We start from the raw sequence: 16,257 nt of genomic DNA on the forward strand, positions 1-16,257 counted from the left end.
GCCCATTCTCAGAGCTCTGGCTTAGTGAGTGACCTGTGAATGTCACTTGAGCTCTCCACAGCTGCTCAGGCAGACACTGTGTAAGAATTTAGAGATTAGAAAGGCAAAAATAGGAGTGCATAACCTGTAATACAGATGTTAAACCTGACACATCGGCAGATTTTTGAATGATAATCAGCTGAACTGAAGCAAAGTTGAGCTGGGAGCACCATCATCTCCAGAACATCATGTGTGGCAGGTAGAAGTTCCTGATTTGTCCTGAGCACCAGAGCTCTGTGGATAGAGATTACCACCAGTCAGCTGACTGGCAACAAAACCTCTTCTCAATCAGAAACTGTGATCCCAGCTCTTGCTGAGTTTCTGCGCTTCTCCTCTTGTTTGAAAAGCAGTTATCTGTGACATGATTTTGGAAGACTGCTAACTTCCTCGGTAAAGGCTGCTGTTTCTCCTGTGAAACACTGCTTTCTCCCATGTTACTGCACATATTTTCCAATGTAACTTGCAAAGCCCTCCCTGTTTTGAAGAATAAATTTCATTCAGCAGTGGTGTGCACTTAGTGGTACACACATCTGAGAGGCCTGAATCCTGAAGCAGACATGGGAAATGTGGAATTTAAACCATGTAGACTTGGCCATATTTAGGAAGGGCTAGAAGACACATCTCTCTGTCTATGATACCCAGTATTGGTAAGCAACTACATCTTAGTTATCAGGAAGGCTTTGGGCAACAATAAATTCCAATGCTGCTTAGAAGACTATGACTACTTAATGATCTGATATAGAAAATTAACAGTTGTCATTCTGTCCATGTGTATTTGAAGTTTGCTGGTTTGCTTAGACATTTGCTACTGTTACAGTCTTTTATGATTTTGTGTGCAATGATTCCTGACACCATTTTAAGATAGTGACACACATGAGCTTTATGAGATATCCACCCCAGGGATGACATTAAAGCTACTTGTGAAAGTAAGTACATAAATAGAAGCAATGTCTGAGAGAGCTGTTTACTACTGAAATATGTTATCATGAGAAAAATGAACATCAAAACCTTGATAATCTGCTTTTATGCATAATGTTTGTTTTCCACAGGAAAACCCATCATCACAGCTTCTCAAAAAAGTTGAAAGTTGAATTAATGCTATTTTCTAAAATTCCTTTTATTAAAGTAGAGCTTATTGACTTCAAAATATGCTCTATTAATATAATACAAAAATTTTTGATAATAGAGTTGAAACTGAAAGCAGTACTTGAAGATGACAGCCTGTATGCATGAGTACAATTTTCTATATAAGCTTTAATTATGGTATAACACGATGCAGTGCTTCATGACAAGATCCCAATGTGCATATGAAAGGATCGTGCTTCTACCTGTACATGGGACTCAAAGATTATTTCTTTAAAAAAGCATCTTAACAGATGGATGCTGACAGTCCTCCTTTGAGCACATATACTAAGTGCCTTTTCTTTATATGACCACATACACACAATGCTGTTATAAAGAAATACATGAGCAGGGCTTCTAGGTTATCCAAAGAATGGAAGAAATTATTTTCTTGATGTTGGCTAAATAACATGAAATATTTTGGGAAAAGCATGCTTGAGCTTGCTTTTAGGATAGATCATGGTAAACACAGGTGGAAGGGAAACTTTTGGAATAGCCTGCAATAAGGTCTCTGAATAACACCACATATTCTATAGAAATGTACAGTGCCTTAGCTCCTGGTGCTGCTTTGTCATGATTATTAACCTGCATTTCAAGTAAACCATCCGTCACTCTTACTCCTTGTGGCTCCTCTTACATAGCCTCCAACATTTTGGTACTGAGACAGGGAATACATTGTTTAGAATATAAGGATCTTGCAAATAAGAAAAACTTACAGTTTAACAATTGCATTATTACATTTAGGATATATACTTAATCCGAAAAAAACAAATTAGGAAATTCTCTGTAAAACTGCAAACGCGAAACACCATAACTCTTCCTTCCTCTCCCCAAGAAGAAAGAGCGCTATACGAATTGATGTTAAATGATACAAAAGTCTGAAGCACATATGAAGTCATGTGAATGCCTGTGTACCTCATTTATCTTAATGGAGGTTGYGTGGGTATAATGAAGGAACAAAAAYCATGGCCATAAYATCATATACYRGTATCAGAAGAGATGGAAAGAACGTTAYGTTTTCATTTAATAAAAACTGGACACACTTCCTATGCTAGTTGTGTGTAGTTCAAACACATTGAGAATACTCACTGCTGCTCAAAAAGCCTCAGCTTATTTACAAAATACAAAGCAAGTGGAATTTCCTGCCATTTAAATGATATCTGGACACCAGTCCCGTAAAGGTGATATAAGAGAACAGAGTTCACGGCTACTTGTTTGGTAGTACAACACTAAGCTCCTTGAGACTTACCAGCTACTCTGCTTGCTCCGTCCCGCCCAGGAACTGGCTCTGCTGTTCGTGAATAGAGGGTTGGGAGTTCAGGGATCTGGGAGTAAATGTAATTTACTGCATCTAGTGTCAGAGAACAGGAAACAGTTAGGTTTGCGCTATGAGCCCCAGTGGCTTCATTGCTTAGACAGCAGAGTGTTAAGTTATCAGCCCAAACAATAGACATCGGAGCTTTGTACTATATAATTGGATCAAAGTAAACAAAGTGCAAAGTCACTGTCATGTGATTGGCGTTCAATAGACTAGCTGAGGTAGGAGGGAATGGGTCCAGATGACTCCAACCTTATGTCAGTTGAACACATCAAATTAATTGTCAGGAGGTTCTGGATTTATCAAGTTGGTGACCTTTAAAATGGCGGGTGTGTGGGGAGAGGTGGGCTTGAGAAGGAACAAGTTTAATGAGACACACAGAAAAAAAAAATCAAATAGAAATATAAAAGTCTAAAAATGTTCATGTCAATTGAAAAGAAGGAAAGGCCTGTTCTTTTGCACTGTATGTTTCTGACATTATTGAACTGGCATTTGGCTTGTGCTCCTAAAGCTAAAATTTAGCTAATAATGAAATCCTCCCTAGGTGCTCTTTGATATGGCGCCCACTGCAATGGTTAGTACATGTCAAGTGCCTGCCAGTTCTGCGGTGCATTCTTTCATTAACAGACCCTGAATTAGTAGAAAGTCAGCTTAAAGAACAGACTTGGTTTACACTTGAACTTAYAGTTGTGTAGCATAAGCTACATTTGTTCTTTAGAAGTGAGACTTTAARGGAGATTTACAAATATTTACTAAGCTTCCCAGGAGGCTAGAAGCTGTTCTATGACTGAGTTAAATGTAACTAGATAGTGTATACGGTTCTGCTAAGACACAGAGGCAGAGTTAAGAGCAGAGCTCAAAGGAGAGATGTACAAATAACTGATTTTCAGTTTGTGTGTCAATTAAACTAACAAAAAAAAGATAGAAGTGTTATTTCCTATCAAACCATAATCTTTTCAGTTTTCTACAGAAACATTTAGATTTCTTTTCAAACAGGTCCTATCTGGTCTAAAACAGAACATTCTTTTTCCTGTAAGGATACTTCGGTGCATTAAAACCTTCTCGCCCTCTGTATCACCTGATTATGCCACCTACATCAGGGTAGGAGGTAGAATCTGCCTTCTTCTGCATCTCTCATTACTGYAATCACATGAGATGGGAAGATTGGCATAGACCATAAAAGTGAATTTTCATGTGGAGGGAGAGAGATAAAGGAAGATCAAGWGTCCTGTTAACGAGTGCTCGATTGCATGTGGTGAAGAGAGATACTTTCACCATGTTGCTTAGAGGCTAATACCTATCTTAGGCAAAATCATCACGGCTGGTGTAATCCTCCGTAAGAACATGACATGCCACCTCCATTCCCTACATATGCCCCTTCAGCAGGATATTTGGGCCTGTTCATTGTGATATGGTTCTCCAGCCCTAACAGCCTGCAAAGGCCAGCACCACTGCTCATGGCAGCCAGATAACACCCACAATCGAAGACACTTCACCTCTAAGCAACATATATGACTTGAATAAGCAGCCCCTCACTCCTTATTCCCTATTGTCTAAAATGCTCTAGGTGACCCTGCTGAGCAGGGAGGTTGGACCAGATGATCTCCAGAGGTCCCTTCCGACCTTACTGATTCTATGATTCTATCTATTTTCTGTACAAGTGGAGCATGGCACAGGGGCAGAGTGCAAATTCATTTTGGAAAATAAAAGTTCAGCTTGTAACAGATGAATTTAAAAGAACTCAATCTGGGAAATATTATTTTATTTCATACTTCAGTGGACTAATATGAGTCTTGGCAAATGGACTTTTGTATTTTGAATGCAGAATCTCCTAAAAGTTTTTCATGTTTTATTTTTAGCAATGCCCCCTAAGAGAAATAATTATTTAGGACATAACTGACTGAACGATGACCAGTAACAGCTCCTGTCTTTTACAAGGTTTCTTGCCTTTGATAAAAAATTGGTACAATGCTTTGCATTGTTATTTTGGGAAATACCATYAGCAAGCAACCAGGTCATTACTGAAAATGGAAGCATTTTTCTTCAGAAGATTTTTTTTTAAGCACTAAAGTCATTTTTTTCAAAGAGGCTGTTTTTCAGGACTGGACTAAGAAGGACATTTGTATTCCATAAGTGGCGGAAATCTAGAAAGGAATTTTTCAGCCTACAGAATGTACAGTTGCAACAGTAATTTCAGTACATGGTCGCTCAGTGACTTGTGTGATGGACTTATCTGTCCACATGTGAGAATAATCAATGAATCGCACTTAATTAATCATTCAGACTTCTTTCATAGTTCACGGGAAACAGGCACTGCAAGGGTGCAGCTTCACTAAGGAAAAATCCTCTGAAAGCATTTATTTTCTCTAGTGCCTTTACAGRGAACCTAGCTGATCATGTTGACAGTGTGAGATTAATTTTACAGCTTGGTAGAATAATTCTCGTTTTGACACTGGTTATGTCACTGGATTTTAACCATTTTTTTGCAACCTGCCTTAGGACACAATACTTATATTAGTGTTATATGTTGCTACTATTGGCTTTACAAACATCTTTGGATGTTATTTCAAATAAATACTAAAAATGTTGCTTCATGGTTCCTAACAATCTCTAATTATTATCTAGTGAGAAGTGGGGGGTGCACTTTCTCTTGCACTTCCTTTGAAGTGGCTTGTGGTCTTCTCTGTCAGAAATGGGATTATTTGGCTAGAAAGAGTTGGGGTTTTGCTTTTCTATCGGTTCCTGCATTTCCAAAACAGAAAGAAGAGGCAGAAACATTATAATTTCCCATTATCTTACTTGCAGCAAAGTCTATTTCATTTAACAYCTTTAGAAAGGTACAAGAGAGCAATTTTACAGGGGGTGGTTGAGATGTAATTAGCATCGTTTACATGAAAAGTAAGATAGAACATAAACACATTTGAACTGACTTTATTCAGATTTTTTTTTCAAACTTTGGTGAGTTATCGATACCCATGAATGCCATAAAATAAGTTATGTGGCATTTGGTATGCCTTACAATAAACTGCATTTCAGAATTACAGAATCCTCTGTATTATYAGACTAGTAAGTGCTTAGGAAAGCTTATAGAACCAGGCAATCCTTCAAGATTGTGTACACAGAACCAAATCTTCAAAACTGCTCAGATTAGTTGTCACACAGAGGCTTGTGGCTAGACATTAGATCAGCTCATTATCCAGTGGGTTGGTTAACCTGAAGAAAATCCAACTACCACTAAAATTAGTGCCTAAGACTTTCTGCAAATTCTCCCTCCAAGGGTAGAGCCTGTCCAACCTGCAAAGCCCTCTAGAAATACAGATTACAACCTGCCCACCATGTCCATAAGACTATGACTACAGGGTTTGAGCAGGAAGCTTCGCTAAGAGCTGGATAGCCTGCATCTGACTTCAGCTGAGCAACTAGCAGTACTGTAATTGTGCCAGTCAGACATTTCAATAGATATAGAGCCAATAAAAAGGCTATTCGAAAATTTACAACCGAAAACCAGTTACTGCTGAGTTTTTACATGACATGAGGAAAGCACTCAACAAAGATYTGTATTCTGCTGCTTTGGGGAAGAGTTCATCTGTCTTTGTCAGCAGTGATGAGCAATGCTGATAAAGAATGGAGCAGAGGAAATCATAATCATCTCTAACCAATGCGGTGTGAGCTAAACAATCCAGGTCAAGTTCCAGACCCACATCTTTGCCAAATATATGCTAATTCAAATCAATTTCAGGCAGAGGTTTGTGCACCTAAGGTTTGGTTCAGACTTCCTATAACACTTATTCCTAATGAAACTCTGCTGAAGCCAATGGAATTATTATACYATGAATTAATTTGCTCCACTGCAATTACTTTCCCCTTCACATTTCATGACAAAGATAATAGCAGCCCTTCAGTCATCCCTTGATAATAACTTGTAAATAACTTGTAAAATAACTAGTAAGCTGTAGAGTTACTGTGACTGTGGCTTCTCTATGTTGGCTAAAGTGGCAACACATAGTTTGTATATAGATGGCCAAAGATTGTAGGGGACAGTATTCCCTTGAGGTAAGTTCAGCAGTCAAGGAAGTCACATCAGATCTTAATGTGTCTTTTATTTTATGTATACATAGAGCACATAAAAACACAAAGCACGCAGAAACAGCTGTTTGTTTTCCATTTGTAAGGGGGAGAAGGATTCACACTGTGCATGCTGCACAGCACTACAGCCCATTTGGTTTCCGCTGCCATCTCGAGAAGCTACAAAAGATGTAGTATGCAGTGTTTTAAGTGAAGAATTTGTCAGTTACTCAAGCTCACCAAGCTGCTGGTAGAAGCACAGCATGCCAGTAACGAGCTGGTAGAAGCATGGCTGTGGGCAAGAGACCCCCAACACCCAGCTTTTTTTTCCATTCTGCTTTCTGTTGTGTGGTGACCTGTAGATGGCAAAGTATGCCCATACCCTGAAAAATGTGGGGTTTGTGATTATTGTGCTTGGATGACTTCTAGCTCAGAAATGCTCATTTCTAAGTACAGCCAGCTTCTGGGAAGGTACATGCAACTTTGGTGGGAATGTCAAGGAGGCCCACCCAATTGCCCAGCTGTGATCTCTGTTGCTTCTCCCTCTTTCCTTGTAGCCTTCACCTAAACCTCTTTGGGCTCTGGATGCCATGTGGCTGCATTTTCTGCACACTCAGAAGCTCTACAGTGTTATATATGACACTAAGACATGCACAGGGATACAACTGTGAAATAAGTCACTTTCTATATAATCACTACATTTAGAAAAAATGGAGGGATGGATTCAGAGCAAATTAATATGAGATTTATAGATAAGGCAGTAAYTGAAAAATAGTCACAAACCTTAGATGTTGGTTGAATTTCTGTTTTATGTATCCTTCCTTTATTATCTATTTAATGGCTACTGCCATTTTCCTCTTACAGGGTGTTATGGATAGTTGCCAGACTGATGGCTGATCTGCTACAGTACAACAAATCCTACATGTTTTTGAAATGAGGAAAAATCTGTTATCACGTCATTTTCCATCGGTTATGTATGTGTTCTCTGCCTCATGCGATCAGCTACATTCACAGGCTGTTGTCAGACGGCAAAAAATAAAGGATTTGCTCATTTTTCGCTATGTGGAGATACATAGTCAAATCATGCCCACAGTAGGAGGCAGGCTTGTGTCATGATGATGGTTTGCAGCTTAGATCTTCTCTACGGCAATAGAACACAGTCTGCTTCACAAAACTGCTTAGAGGATGACCTTGCCCATCTCTGAGTATCTTATAATCTCAGCTGAGAAGGACCAATTGCTCAAAGGAAGGGATGTAACATGTAGATATGTTCAGGAAGAGAATAGTGCTGATTAATTTAGCTGTATTCCCTGCTCTCTCTGCAGAGGTAATACATTTGTTCTGTAAGTATTACTTTTTCCCTTGCATTATTTTCAACTTTCTGTCAGCTCTTCACAAATCAGAAGTTATCCTTGTTTCTGTCTCAGTCTGTGAGGGTATGGTCTGCTGAAAGCAGGTAAAATCTGAAGAGCAGAGGAGTTCTTTCTGAACCCGATGGAGTATTGTAAATAGGTATGTTATGAGAAAAAAAATGTGAAAACTATTGTTTTGTATTTCTTACTGGGGCTTCCTTTAGTTCCTATTTTACCATTAGGCACCTAAAGAGGTGTTGTCTTGTAGGAATCACAGAGGCTCCTGTACACTTGAGGATGTTCATCCAGGAGGGACCCATTCCTCTTCTGTAAGCTTATGACCACCTGTCCACCTGTGGTGGACACTCACCACAAGTACACAATATTTGCCTCAACTGAAACTTAAAATTCTAACAGGAAGGGAGATTTCTGAACTGGTTATTTGTTTTAAAAAGGAAACCTTTCTAACTAGTTAATACTAACTCCTGATGTTCACTACCTTTGATTTATTTCTTTTGGAATCTGTTTTGAAGCGCCTATTATTTCATTTTACAATGAACTAATAATACTGTAACAAAAGGGTAACAACAGCTGAGTTGATCAACATTTTCAAAGGAACATTTATTACTCTTCTCTAGTCAAAATTCAGAGGACAACTGAAGCTGCACACCAGCTGCAATCAACCACCAGAAAAAAGTCGCTGAAGTCTGTGCTGTCTACAAATTCACTCCTGACTTTAGGTTTCATAACCTTGCACCCCCTAAATATGTCTAAAGTTTTCTTCTGTGTTTTCCATGGCAAGTACTTTCAAGGTGTAGCTGATTTTGATTAAGAGTTGCCTCCTGCAGCTACAAGGTAAGCAAAATGATTTAAACCACTGCTCCAACAAAGTAGCTTAAATAGCACTCTTCTGCACATCTATTACAGACTTGGACAGTGGGATTTGCCTGTATACATATAAAATTTGCTAATAGTACTAGCACTCTTCTGCACATCTATTACAGACTTGGACGATGGGATTTGCCTGTATACATATAAAATTTGCTAATAGTACTAGCACTCTTCTGCACATCTATTACAGACTTGGACGATGGGATTTGCCTGTATACGTATAAAAATTGCTAATAGTACCCACCGTGAGAGGCTGCAAGTATGGAATGAGAAGCTAAATGATTTTGATATTTCAGGGAAAAGATCCATAAAAAACCCCAGCAATATTCATTACAGGCTACTGGTAAGGAGTACTTAGGAGTCATGTACTTTAATACAATATGGGGAATGATGGAGGAGGCAGGAATAAGAAATATATTTGTAGTAAACTACGAATTTMATCTTGAGATCAGTATGCAGTATTGTTGCAGAAACATCCATTAGCTCAAGTTAATAGAACACTAGATGTAAGACTAAGAGATAATTTTTCTAATCTACTCCTTCAATGACTTCAGTGAACTTTGAGTTAGTTCATATACTACATTGTAATTTTGTTTTGTCTTGGTGCTTAATGTAGTAAGATCATCCTACTTTATTCCTCATGTTTGCTCAAAAAATAGGCAATCAGATGACTTGGTCAGCAGCCAGGGGCCATAGTCCTGACCTCAATATTTTGCATATGGCCAGTTCCAAGGTGCGTGCTGATAATGAGTTTCTGGTGATTTATCTGCAGCTGGATCAGCGTGATGTCCTCCTCCCTGATGAAGCACTAAAAGGGTCTATCCAGCTACTTGGGAACAGTACAGAATTTTTGCTCAGTCTTTCATCTGAATTTATAGATCAGGATTTACTGTGATCAGACATATTCAGGGCACTGAATAAATATAAACTAGGAATAACTACATCCTCATCCATCTACAAAAGATTTTCTTTCTGTAGGGATCATCACACAGAAAACGTAATTCACCCATGAAGTAATCTGATGTCAACCAAAAGCAAGCTGTTCTTGTAAGAAGAAGAGAAAAGGTCTCATTGCATTTAACTGTTTATGATTACAGTATGTGTACATGAGGAAATTGATTGTTAACCAGGTGAGAAGGAGGTCTGTAGTGTGTGGCTGTCATGTGGTGAAAAGGTTAATAATACAGAATTTATATGATGATGACTTTAAGTCATCCATGTTTTTTTCCCCCTTACATGTATATAAAAATAGCTGGAGCTTTTCCAAAGGAAAACTATTTCACAGTGATAGTGACATTTATGCTGGTACCAAGCAATACTAGAGAATAGTTCTAGCAAGAAATCAGAAATGGCATAAATAAAATAATCCTCCTGTTTTAAAACTCTATGATGAAGTTTATTAACTACTCTTACAAAATCCAAAGCTATACAGTAATAAAAAGGTGCTTACCACCATCCTGGTGTGAGAATCTCTGCAAAATGAAAAAAAAGGAAAAGAAGATTAGTTAAAACTTTCATGTTTTGGGTAAAATTTGCATGGTCTTGATATCTTTATGCTAGGTCTACTTTTATGGTTGTCACTTTAAAATGGGTAACTGGGGATATGGCTACTCAGGTTTAAGTGTAACTAGAGATCAAGAGAGAGGGATGTGATGTCACTGAAAAGAGAACATTTGCTGTTTATTGCAGCAGGCAGTAACATTCAGAAGTGGTGTTTCTGGCAAATGCCACTGTCGCCGGGTGCCACTGAGAGGAGGAAAGTTTGTGATGCCTTTCAGGATCCTGCTGACACCTTCCAGTACGGCCAAAGTCTCACGCGTTTCTCTGCAGGTAAACTATGGAGATAGACATGGAAATCCCTTTCCAAAAAGCTGGGCTGGGAAGGGAAATTCCAAATAACCTAACTGAAATTGATCTGTTAGCTCTGCATCTTTTCTGATCTTGTTCATCCTACTTTGAGTCAGATTATCTTGAACCACCATCAGTCTTTCATAAGTACAAAAAAAAGCTGCTTTCAGTCAGTTGTAAGGGTCTGCCTTGGTTTTGGCCTGTGTCCAAGAGTGTATTTATTTTTTTTTTCAAATACCTTTTGCAAGTTGTCGAAGGATTGCTCAGTCTCCTTTAGCTTCTCCAAAATGATTTGTTCTTTGGCAGATATTTGGGATTCCTCACTTTCTAATTTCTCTATTTCTTGTTCCAACCTGAGGAAGACACACAGACATGCACATACACACAAAAACAGAACACGTAAAAATTATTTCAGTGAGCCCTAGATGCCTAGATATTAATTAGCATTTCAAATGTCACCAGGAGCAGCGTTTATAATCTCTATTCACAGCTGCTTTTCTAGCACATGAAGGGCTCCTGAATTATTTGTTAAATAGAAGGATCTACTTCAGAAAGAYAGTAGTTCTATTATTATCCTTTTCTGCAAAAACACATACAGTTTAGTTACAAATAAACTTCAGTATGCCTTCACCTCCGTTCCTGAACCACCTTTCGTGCATGCACTTTCATTTTAGAAAGTATAGTACCGATTATGACCAAAAATACACAGTAATAATCAGAGGAATAGGTATCTTCTAACGCTTCCATACTACAAACAACAAAACTTGGAACAGCTGCTGGAAGCTGGCAGTCGCCCACTCGCATTAGCAGTAGTGCTTGAACGGGTACATTGCTCATTCCCCACAACAACACGTAGGGGCTGGAGTCCTAGTCTAGGATAGCCCAGAGCAGTGCCTATATCTAAGCTTCCCGTAGTTACTTGATGATACAAGGCCCCCCCGAGATGTCAGAAAACAAAAAATACAGGCTGTGTAGAAAATAATTTTGTTCCTTTTTAGGCAACAGACATTCAGTACTCTTCTGGATTTCATTGTGAGCTATTGGCAGTTCTTAAGAAGTGATTCATTCAGATTTTAGACACATTTAACCCAAAATGTGCAGGGTTAGATTCTCCATTACTTTAACTCAAACCTCCTTTTGTTTACATGATTTATCTCAGTACAGGAGTGCTCGCTCTCCCCCCCCCCTCTAAATTTTTGTATAAATCACTCTATTTTCTCACTTTCTCAAAAATGATTGGTAGTATGAGCTGTGAGGGTAATATTTTCAGCCAGGGAAGGTTAATTAAGAACTTCCTTTGTCTTGAAGTGAGCTGTAGCTGTTCAGAGCTTGCTGCACCATAGTTCTGTCAGCAAGATGGATCCATATAAACTAGGACTTTCATGAAAACAAATGATCCTTCTGYATCCACAGCCTCTTGCTTCTACCTTTCTACCTCCATTTGTCTTCATCTAAGTTGAAATAGTTGAATTTCACTATTTTTAAAATGAGCTGTTGGGAGACTGATGTTCCAATCCATTAAATATTTTCTTCAAAATATTATTAAAAAATGTAAAAATGCAGTATTGAAAAAAAAATTGTTCTACTGAAATGGAACAATTTGATGCAGGAAAAATATTTCCSTTCTTTTGAGATTCAAGGAGAAAGTTTTCAAAAAATACTGTTTCATCTCAACTTTTCTTCCCAGGATCTTTTTTGAACAGCTAGTGAAGTGAAAAATTCATTTTTCACTGAGGTCAGTTACTGCCATGTTCCTACTTAATGAATTTAGAATCAACAGAAAGGTGACTTCTTTTTTTTCTCTTGTCCCTATGAATGATTAGTAGATCCATGCACATTTATACCTTATTGCTAAAGACATCTGAATTATTCTACTATATGGTCTCATGAAATTATGTTGCAGAGTTGGGTGAGCAGAGGTTTACTGCTACTATTCTTTTCTTGCTAAGTGAATCACTCAGCAGCATTCAGAGTATACTCTGTAGCCTGCTACRTTTTAATAGCCACATGATCTAGGAAGAGACCAGAAAACAGGAGTGCATGAAAGTCAGCAACAACAAAATACAGCGGAAGAAAGAAGTCCTTTCTCTTTCAAATGAACTGGACATTAGTTAATCGTTTATGACAATGAATTCACTGTGAGTACGTGCAGTGTACGGCAGCTCACCCAATATGAGTAAGGCTATCAGCATCCGGATGTCTTGTAATTTGAGGTGATTATAAATGCATCATTTTTTGTGCACCGGCTAAGAACTGTAAGAGGTTTTTCATGAATTATTTGTYCTCTCTAAAAAGTTTGTTTCAAATGCACACACATGCATATTTGTATATGCACTTGTACATCTACACATAGGAATTGTTTGTACTTTTAAACTTTTTGGCTGTTCCCTCTTGATTTTACTTCATTTTGTATCTCTTATCCTCCTTTCCTGGTTGACTTCTTCCATCTCTGCTGCATTCATGCCAGACTACCTTTGCCATTAAAAGAAGGTCAGGCAGATGCAGCATTAGATCACCATCTTTTTGACAATACATCTTGTTATTTTTTCTGAATCCCTTCTTCAGTTCCTTTCAGGAGCAGGAACAACAACAAATTACTAAAGAGGAAAGGAATGGAGATAAAACTGCCAGGATTTAGAAAAATGGGTAAAACTGGTACAATCACAGATTTCCTATGCGACATTGAATAAGAATCCACGTAACTTGTGCCATGAGTGCAAATTACCATTCTTCCATTGAAATCAGGACAGATGGCCTAAGAGTATCCCCGTCCCTGAGCAGAATGGGTCTAGTCCTGGAGAAATTGAGGTGGGTACCTAGTTGATGTGGTGAGCTCGTGGTTCTGCTCTTCCTGATTGTTTCAGGAAAAACACTAATGATTCAGTAATGTTCAGCCAGAGCAGGTATGTTGTATAGCACAAGGATMATTTCTCAAGCATTAATATCCACAGGAGGTAATCTTTTCACGTTATGTCATAACCACTTTCATCTGTGTACTCTATACTTGAAGGCCAGGATGCTGCTGCTGAAGTACCTGAGGTAACAGAAGTGCTTAAAGGTGTAGGTTTCTATATATCCTGTTACATACGTTGATCAAGAAATCAGTTAGGTGCCATAGATCTCAGTGGTAAATTTCTGTTCTTCAGGAGGAACATAGAGTTCTCTGCCTCTCCTTTTGATAGCATTCTTACATAGGGGACCAGTAAAGCAAATGTTATATCAGTAACCCAAACCAAAGATTGTTTTGTTGTCTTTATCTCTCTCTYTTTTTTTTTTTTTTWAAGCAAACTTCATATCATCAAAATTGCTGGGTAATAGGAAGAATTGCTTGCTTTTTTCAGTAACAAGATATACTGCACTCAGTAAATTCACTCTGAAAAACAAAACACACTAGTATCTGATTTTGGGGAATATGCTATATACAAAATCTAAACAGTAATAAATTCATCKGGAGTACACACATACACATACATACATGCATACACAAATCTCTTATATTCTTCCTGTGTAAATCTTTAAATTATTCAATAATATCCTTTCCTTCTAGCCTGGTTAAAAAAAGATTTGCTTTAATTGTCATCTGATACCTGGTAACAAAGCCTTATAATTCTCTTGTTCCTGGCTTCTTAATGGATTTCAGCCAAGAATGTGAAAGATGGCAACAACAATAAAGCCAGTAAAATAATAAAAAAAACTATCTGGAGTGCAGTAGGGAATAAATAAAAAGGAAAATAGGTATCAAGATAGGGTAGAAACWGTGTGAAAACAGACTTAATATTGCTACTTCTTAACTTAAGAAGTTATCTGATAATTTTGTGAAGTTGTTTCTATAGGGAGAAAAAATTRGTCACAGACTCAGGAGCTGCTTTGGCACAGACACGTATTTATAAYGAATGTACACAGAATCTTGCTTCCCTGAACATTACAGAAACAAACAGGGGAGATTTCGTCATTCAGAAATTGAAGTCTGCTTTGATGATSACTTGCCTGTCTTTCAGCTTCCTTTAGTTGATGGCAGCCATAAAATGCCTGATGCTATAACAATATTTTTAAGTGGCGCGATTTCCTCAGCTGTAATGGGCTGAGTTCCTCTTGCCGCATCTAAAATTCCACTTCCTTGTCCTGAGGAACTCGAGACAGGAAAGGGATTATCTTGACACTGCCTTTCGGTAGTGCTGGGCTATTCCCGATAGTGCAGTCAGCAGCAAATTCTTGGCTTCAGACTTCTGGAAGCACCTGACTCTGAAACACCATGAGGAAATCCAATACTTTTCAAAGATTCCTATATCCTGATGTGGCGTCCTGGAGGCTGGAGCCCCCCAGTTAGCAACTATGAAGCCACATAGTCTCCTATGTACCACTCAGGCTTAGCACTGAGAAGACTGGTCGGGTAACACCAGTGATGTGTCTTGAGATAAGGTTTGTTACATTAATGGTGCTGTCCCTCTATGAAGGAAAAGATACACTGATTAAAAGAAGAGATGGCAACATCTCTTGCCTCTTGTATAGCATTTTGCTGTCAGTAGTTGTTTGAGGGCACATTGATGCCTGCATGAATAAGACTCTAGGCTCACAAGATAACTCAGACTGGAAGGAGCCTCATGAGGTCTCTACTCTAACCTCCAGCTCAAAGCAGGATCAACCATCAGATCAGATCAGGTAGCTCAGGTCTTTATTCCTTTTGCTGATCTCAACAACTCCAAGGACAGGGAATAAAATTCTTTAAGGCTATTCAGAGACTTTTTCTTTCGTAGTCCATAGGCATAAGATATGATGCCTAGCAAAATACATACCAGAAGAGTTCAACACTGCAATAGATGAGGACGAACCACACAGCTAAAAGAAATCTTACTTACACGTTTTGTGCAACTTTGTCTCAGATAAAATTGCCACACCAACCTAAGCAAGGCAGGCAGTGAGAATAGGAGATAAGGAAGGAAATAGTGAATGAAGGAATGAAGTGAATGATTAAGGAGGAAATAATGAATGAGCTGTCCTACAGAGGTAGGGGGAATCACCAAAAGAGGTACTAGGGAACATAAAAATTTGCTTTATTTTGGTGGTTAGGAGTAGAATTAAGCAGGAAGCACCAAGAGCTGAAGATGGAGAAAGTCAGGCTTGAGACTGTAGGGAAAGAGCATAAGTATGTGTGCATGTGTGTTTATGTTTATTACTCAGTATCTAGAAAATATTATGTTTGTATATAGGGCTGATTTTTCTGCTCTAGGCCAAAGGTGAAGGATTCACTTTTTGTATTTCCCATTTTAAGATGCTGAAACCCACAGGCTCAGATCAAGGCTTTCTTCTCTGCTGAAGCACAGTGGCTATTCTGAATCAGAGGTCTCTTTGTGCCTTTAGCTTGATGCCAGGGACTGTAAGCAATGTCTTCTAATGGTACTCGTTTGACTGCGTGGAGTCATACTACTTTGCAATAAGGATGCACAAATCCATAGTAAGCAAAACTATGCCTCAAGAAAACACAGCTTCCTCTGTCCACCTAAYTAACCCTGACACGTACTAGATTTCTGGAGATACCTACACTTGGGACAAATCTCACAGTGTTTTGTTTTTAAGATGTGGTGGTAACAGTGTTACAAATAGGGAGAACAGCAGCAGATTTAT

General features: G+C 38.5%; 1 protein-coding gene across 4 annotated transcripts in view; it reads right to left on the bottom strand.

The window, feature by feature from the left end:
• The window catches only part of PALM2AKAP2 (PALM2 and AKAP2 fusion), a 279,762-nt gene that overhangs the window by 153,702 nt on the left and 109,803 nt on the right, over window positions 1-16,257 (bottom strand). For 3 of the 4 annotated variants that reach the window (XM_085311516.1, XM_085311518.1, XM_085311517.1), the window contains exons 4-6: window positions 10,874-10,988; window positions 10,238-10,259; window positions 2,411-2,512 (exon numbers count right to left, since the gene is read on the bottom strand). In XM_085311516.1, coding sequence (XP_085167642.1) covers window positions 2,411-2,512; window positions 10,238-10,259; window positions 10,874-10,988 — 239 coding nt within the window. The remainder of the gene's footprint in view (window positions 1-2,410; window positions 2,513-10,237; window positions 10,260-10,873; window positions 10,989-16,257) is intronic. The other variant, XM_085311519.1, reaches the window with a different exon arrangement.

This window comes from Rhea americana, unplaced genomic scaffold (assembly GCF_003343005.1).
Source record: "Rhea americana isolate MKP2758 unplaced genomic scaffold, rheAme1 scaffold_342, whole genome shotgun sequence".
In the NCBI taxonomy this organism is placed as follows: Eukaryota; Metazoa; Chordata; class Aves; order Rheiformes; family Rheidae; genus Rhea; species Rhea americana.